This window comes from Solanum pennellii, chromosome 3, assembly GCF_001406875.1.
Source record: "Solanum pennellii chromosome 3, SPENNV200".
NCBI classification, from domain to species: Eukaryota; Viridiplantae; Streptophyta; class Magnoliopsida; order Solanales; family Solanaceae; genus Solanum; species Solanum pennellii.
This window is the reverse complement of record NC_028639.1, coordinates 2,349,603-2,357,002: the sequence shown is the minus strand read 5'-3', so window position 1 is coordinate 2,357,002 and position 7,400 is coordinate 2,349,603. Positions and strand designations below refer to the sequence as shown.

At 27.4% G+C, this 7,400-nt stretch overlaps 1 protein-coding gene across 1 annotated transcript; it reads right to left on the bottom strand.

The window, feature by feature from the left end:
- Nucleotides 1-5,883: 5,883 nt before the first annotated feature.
- On the bottom strand, nt 5,884-7,157 carry LOC107013037 (probable membrane-associated kinase regulator 2). The gene has a single exon (XM_015213022.2). It carries the CDS (start codon nt 7,070-7,072, stop codon nt 6,149-6,151), a length of 924 nt encoding a protein of 307 aa, XP_015068508.1. The 5' UTR covers nt 7,073-7,157; the 3' UTR covers nt 5,884-6,148.
- Nucleotides 7,158-7,400: the final 243 nt, after the last annotated feature.

The window sequence follows — 7,400 nt, the reverse complement described above, 5'->3', positions numbered from 1 at the left end:
AAGGAAATGATCAATTTTAAATGAGACTACAAAGTTAATAGCCTACATGTGGCTTATGATCTTTTAATAATTTGATTAGTAGCAACCAACCACGTACAAGACATGAAACTAATTAATCACATTTAGTTTAATTTTTTGTTGGGATAGTGGGGAGCTTTTGATTTTCTGTGTCATTATTCTGTTTTCTAAGGATTAATTAATAATGAAAAACTTCTCAACCATTCACATCTTGTATTCTTCATATTTAAATTTTAAATCATGAGATAGTTATTTTTACCGCTAAATTATAAAATATTCCCAATTTAAAATCTCTTGAAAGAAATTGAGTGTGTTTTATGCAACAAACGTATGTCAACTTAGGGTTACGTCTTCGTTAACTAAATTAATTTTTGAAAAGTTTTTTTTTTTTGATTTTTTTTTTTAAAAATAAGAAAAATGATTTTTCTGATAAAAATAAAGAAAACAAATTCCATGAAAGTACTATATGTGGATTTTATCTATCCCGTGACGGAAATTTCATCCTTCAACACACTACATTCTAAGGGCAGACCCACGTTAAACTATCCGAATGCTCGAGCACCAATTAATCTTGTATCGATCTATGTATGTCTATAAAGAAATTTTAGAGAATAGAATAATATTAGGTAGTGAGCACCCAAATAATTAGTATTGAGTTGGCTAGTGATTATATGTGGGAGCTCAAAGTTTGCTTAATTACATGTATTTTATATCGACCTACTTTTTCTCTCAGTGTTGGAGCTACCTTAGGGTTCATCCGAACCCTTTCGGTAAAATTATTTATATATGATTGAAATAATTTTTTAGATATATATATTGAATGTCAAATTCCTCTCAGCTACTTTATGTGTATAGTTTTATAGATTTTAAACTGCTTAATAAAATTTTGACCTCTCATATACATTCTTTACATCTTTCTAAAAATTCTTTTTTAAAAAAAATATAAAAATAATCCATTATCCAAAGATATACTATTATCATTTTTTCTAAAATAAGATTTGTTCAGTTGTAGTTCTTTGTATTAATTTTTAGACTTTATAATGACAAGTCATATATTTAATTATTCTATTTTGTAATTAGCAATTGAAGATGTATTTACGATCTTAAAATTTTGAATTTGTCATGGTTGAATCTTTACCATTAACTATATGTAATGTCAATTATGTAATAATTGGTAGAGATCACATACCTCAAAAACAAGGCCCAAATCTATCCTTACTAGGATTATCTTCAACTCACCTCTATTTTATTCATTATTTTTTTATATTTAGAGAGTAAAATATAGAGCGTCAATAATAGTTCTTCAAATTTGGAAAACTACTTTTCACACTTTTTATTTTACTTTTTGACTATTTTATTATTGTTTCTATTACTTTCTAACTAACATATTATTTTAAATATAATATCATTAATTAAGTATCTAATCTTCATACTTTTTTTAATGTAATATAATATTTTAAAAAATATATTATTTAATATATAGTACTTTCATTCCGAATTAATAGTATTTTAATTTTTTTTTATAATTTTCATCAATGACATAATTTGATTTTATTATTAATTTTCACTATATAGAATAAACACAATTAACATGATAAGATGAAAGTTTAATTTTAAAAATAAAATACATAATATGAGAATTTAAATACAACATAATAATACAATACGTAACATTATAATTTAAATACAAGATAAAATACAATACATAATAATTAATTCGTAATGAAGCAGGAATCATTCCAAAAAGATGTTGAACGTGCATTTGGAGTTTCACAATCACGTTTTGCAATTATTATGGGACCGTCATGTTTTTGAGAAAATGTAGGGCTGCATAAATAATAACTACATGTATTATACTGCACAACATGATAAATGATGGTGAATATGATATCGATCTTAATACACCAATTCAAGATGTCGAAGAGGTTTCAACTCCAACGACGAAAATGGTGGTAGATGAAAATTACCGATTTGAACAATTTTTATTCATATATAAAAAAATTAAGACTGATAATGCTCATATTGAACTCGTATGCATTAATCGAGCATTTATAAAAGCAGCGTAATAATTTCAAAAATTGAGTGCTTATGAAATTTTATTTCAATCTTATTTGAATTTGTCCATTATTTGTACATTAAAGCATATTTTCTTGAAATTTATGTTATTTAAAAATTTAGAAAAAATATCATTTAATATTAAATAAAAATTTTGAAAAAATAAAATATTATATCACATGAAAATTATATAACGTAATTATTGGGAAAAGAAATAAAGAATTTATATTATGAAATAAGAAAATAAGAATGAAATAGAAATAATAATATAATATTAAGAAGATACAAAAAAAATTCTTTTCAGAGACTAAAATAGAAGATTGGGTTGAAATTGATAAAATAAAAACTTTATATTTAAAGAGTAAAATAGAAGGTATGGTTGGAGATGCCCTGAGACGTAAGATGTCTGACCCACTCTTCTACGAGTCTGTTAGGTTAAGCGACTATTTTTTTTTTTTGAAATAATTTTTAATAAAATAGATTCTTAAAGAAGTGCTTATGAAAAAAAATTATGTTAAAAATTAATTTATTTAGACATTGCTTTTTGTAAATATATTATATCTGACCAAAATCCTTTAAAAGTATTTTTGAATTTTGAGGATCAAACTATATATATAAATAAAATAATACATATATATATATAAATAAAATAATACATATTTAATATTAAAATTATCTTATGTAATGAGATATTTTATTTATATCGTTTTAATTTTGTAAAAAAGAAAAAATGCTTCCTTTGTTTATAAAAATATATTATATTTTTAGTCTCCCAACTGCTACTCTAGGCCAAATAGGCTCTACGTCATTGAGTGAGCATTTCGTATTATCAGCCTATTTATCTCTGAAAAGTGAATTTTTTTTAAAAAAATATATTATTGAGTTTTAATAAAACTTTTATCTGTACAACTCGTTAAAATTTAGCTTACTTGTATTATTTTAATCAGAGAAAAGCTTATTTATATCATTATTTTATTAATTAGAATGACATAAATAAGTTAAATTTTAATTGATGACATATGTGAGTTTATTTTTTAAAGTTTTCTAATATACTTTTTTAAAAAAATTAATTTAATTAATGACATAGCTTATTCATAATTAACCATATATTAAAAAAGATGTTGCACAATAAAAGCTATTATTAGTTAATATATACTTATATGGATGAACATTTTTTCGAACGGAAATGATACAAATGAGCAATATTTTAACAAATATATAGATAGATTTTTTTTATCAAAATTCGATGACATATTTCGAATATTTTAGTATATAAAGTATATCAACTTGAAAACTGTGATATTACTCTTATCAAATTTGTTTTTTTTCTCAAAATTTTAATCATGAAAAGTTATAGGTCATTAGAAAGTTGTACTAGAAAGAAGGAAAATAGAGAGGTAGCTGGCAATTTTGAGTATAGGCAGTATACTTTTGTGATAGGAAAAAGCAAATACAGCTAAAAAGAGTTTTAAGAGAGAAAAAAAAGTATACTATAAAAGTAGTAGCCAAAGGCGTAAGCAATAGTAGGTCCAATTATGTATAATATTAATTGTCTAGAGGTAGAATTTTGAAAAATAAATACTTTTGAAATTCTTTAATTAAAATAAATCATAAATATTTATGTAATCATAGGTTATGTTCTTCTACGAAACGAAGTAAATATAGAAGAAAAAGAATTCAGTGAGTTAGGGAAATTTGTTTTCATGTAGCGTCAATGAATTCATACATCTATAAGCCCATGACTTGTGAAGTTATTACAAGGAATAACAAAAGATCTACTAGTCATTTAGTTTAAAAAAATACATACTTTTAAGTTAAAATTATCATTTGAACCTTATAAATTTATAATTACAAAAATTCCTCAAATTGATACAATAATATAAACACCGATACATTTATCTGATTCGCGAGATACATGAATCATTAAGTAAGATACATTACACTTTATACATGAAATTGATGAACATTTTATGCATGATACATTAATATGATGCGCGAGATACATTAATTTGATGCGAGAGATACGTTAATATAATGCGCTAATATATTAATTTGATGTGCAAAAATGAGAAATTTTAAAAATTTGTAAAACTCATAAGGATAATGATAATAAAAGAATCTAAAGTGAGATTTCTGTCATTTTTCTCAAAAAAAATGTGACAATCACAACAATTTTAGTTCAAAATTGACCAAGGATGGAAACAAATTCCAAGCTAAGCCTTACCAACCGCTTTCCTAAGTTGTTGCGATAATCGCTACTTCATATGCCCTAGGCTCCCAAAATGTAAAACTTTGTAATGCTTTATTTATTTTTCGGAAAAAAGGCCTAAAATACCCTCAAAGTATTGGAAATGGTACAAAATTATCCTACATCCTCCTATTGGCTCCAAAATAGTCGTCCCACCCACCTATTGGGTCCAAAATACCCTTGTCATCCACCTTTTTGATTCAAAATTGACCACTTATTTAACGGTTTTATATTTAAACTATTTAAATATTTTTTAAAATACGTGGTGCTCAACTATTTGTTATAATTTAACTTATTAGTATAATTTATAAATCAATCCATTACCCACCCATTACTAATTAAATTCCTGTAAATTAAAAAACCCGTCACATTATTAATGCAAGCTACTATCAATTGAGTGTTTTTAAAAATTATAGAAGTAAATTATCATACATTCAAGTGGCTAAATAAAAATCAACGATAAACTTAAAAGTCTGACTATGTTCATCTTAATTATTCTTACATCTCAATTATGTGATGTTACTTCATAGGTAACTTTTTTTCAAAATAATATATTAAAGGTTTTAAAACAAATCATAAATATTTATAAAATTATATTTAAAAAAAGTGCATGAATTAATTCGGGGTGTCTTACTTCTTTACCTTTAATCATAAAAAACTAATTCAATTTTGAAAGAAAGTGTCCTTCTAAATAAAAGACTCAACCTAAATTTAATTGGGGCTTCAATTCGGACTCGAATAATTTTGGATGTCATTTTCAGGAATCTATAATTTCATCGTGTTTTAGTAGTGTTTATGACGATTTTGATATTATAATTGGATTATTAATTGAGTGAGGTTTAGTTAGTAATGAGTGGGTAGTGGGTTGGTTTATAAATTATATTAATAAATGAAAATGATAATCAATATATGAACGCCAAGTATTTTAAAAAATATTTAAAGAGTTTAATTTAAAAAAAATTAAAAAAGTGGTAATATTTTGAATCCAAAGGTGGATGACAAAGGTATTTTGAAGCCAATAGGTGGATGACTAGGATATTTTGAAGCCAATAGGTGGATGACTAGGGTATTTGAAGCCAATAGGTGGATGACATTTTGGAGCCGATAGGTAGATAAAAGGGTAATTTTATACCATTTTCAATACTTTAAGATTATTTTAAGCCTTTTTCCGTTTATTTTTTTGTCTCTCATGATGACTAAAAGGACTAGTATATGGATCCAATAATCATTTTTGCCACTTCATAAAGTTGGAATTGAAAAAAATAAAATGCAAATCAACTTATAAAATAAAATGTAGGAAATTTACAATATATACTTATGTAACTAGTTGGAGTCTTAAATACAATTACGAATATATTTACAAAGACGAAATCTCAAATTTAATCAAACTGTTAATAAGAAATTCTAAATATTAATATTATACTCATCTTTCGAGGTGTCGAATTTAAAACCACTTTATTGCTACGTTGCCTTTGAAGGAATAGTTTACCCTCCCATGTGAGAATTCTCAATAGAAATTTAAATTTGATAATGATTTAAATATAATTCATCAACACATTGTCTTAAATTTGATAATGATTTAAGTTATCGTGGGAATATAATGATTTGAACTATCAAAACCAAAATGGTGAAATTGAAAATTGGAAGCACAGTAATTCTTTTTTTTTTTAACTTTACAGAAACCAAAACACTTTTCATTCATTGCTGGAACTGGACGGACGTTTTCACAAGTGACGTCTCTGAGCCACCACTGATCAAAATTATCCTATTTTACGACTCTCTATTCATACAAACAATAGTGATGATGATGATGATTTTTATTTTTTCTCATATGCTCCATCTGTTCAGATCTACGCTACTTTTTGCTACTGAGCTGTAACATCTCTTGCAATGTAATATAGCGCCTTGGATTCCGTCATTTTGCTCTTGTACAAGTGAATCATCACGGCGATTTAACGGAGACGATGAAGCTCCGGCAAAGGTGGATGCCGCCGATCGGCTTTTTCCCAGGTGCTTGCGAACAGATCCGAATGTAGCAACACGTTTCTCCTCTGATGATTTCCTGGGTGAGGACATTGATTGAGCCGAAGGAGATGACAATGGTGAAACACTGATTTTGTCTGTGTACCTTTTTGAAGCTCTGGCGTACAATGGCTTCATCAATTTTAAGTACTTAGGCACATCAGCTCTTACGAATTTCTTCAACGATTCGTCAACGGAAAGCTCCTCCTCTTTCTCGCTCTGCAGTTTGCTTCTTAAACTGTTGTCTCTGGTAAACACAGGGTTCACCGGAGCACGAACCTCTTCCACATTGCATTTCACCGAAAAACGCTTGCTCTGCGTTTGAATTTTCGGACTGGCCGGCGAAGAATCGTCAATGCCTACCTTCTCCAGCTTTGTTTTCCTTAAGCCCAAAAAGAACACCCGCAATTTAGGAGCAGATCTGAGTATTGAAATCGGAGATTGAGGCTTCGAGATAGAAGCTTTTGGTTTGAAAAACACATCTCTCGGCGATTCCGGTGTGTTAACAGAAACAGATTTGGAGTTGTTGTTGTCTAATTTTGGGCGTCCATCAGGGCCAGTAAAAACCAAATCAAAGAAGGAATCGGTATCGTCATCAGTTTCTTCATCAGTTTCTATGGCTGGATTACGTAGGTAGTCTAATTCATCAATTTCAGAGACAATATCCCGGCAAGAAGAAGTATCAGTGCCGGAGTTACGCCAGAATTTGAGTACGTTAAAAGTTTCCATTGATAAGATGAAAAATGTAGAGTTTTTGAATTTTAAGCGTAAATTAAAGAGAAGACAAGTGAGAATGATGAAAACTCTTGTTGGTTTCATCATTTTATATAGGGGAAGAAGAGTAGAGTCATCGTCACGTGACAGGCACATTTTCATTTGCTTTTTTTTTTAAAAAAAAAAATAGATAACAGACTGAAGTTTTGATATGCCCAATAAATAATAGACTTTTTCTGCTCCAAAGATACCCAACGTTCTCTTTACATTTTGAATTTTATTATAAATATTTCACTTTATTTTTTCAATTACAAATAATGTCTTGACCAAATTTTACTGTATA

What these genes read in the sequence shown, in the direction of transcription:
- LOC107013037 (XM_015213022.2), bottom strand. Translation starts at nt 7,072, where the DNA reads ATGGAAACTTTTAACGTACTCAAATTCTGGCGTAACTCCGGCACTGAT.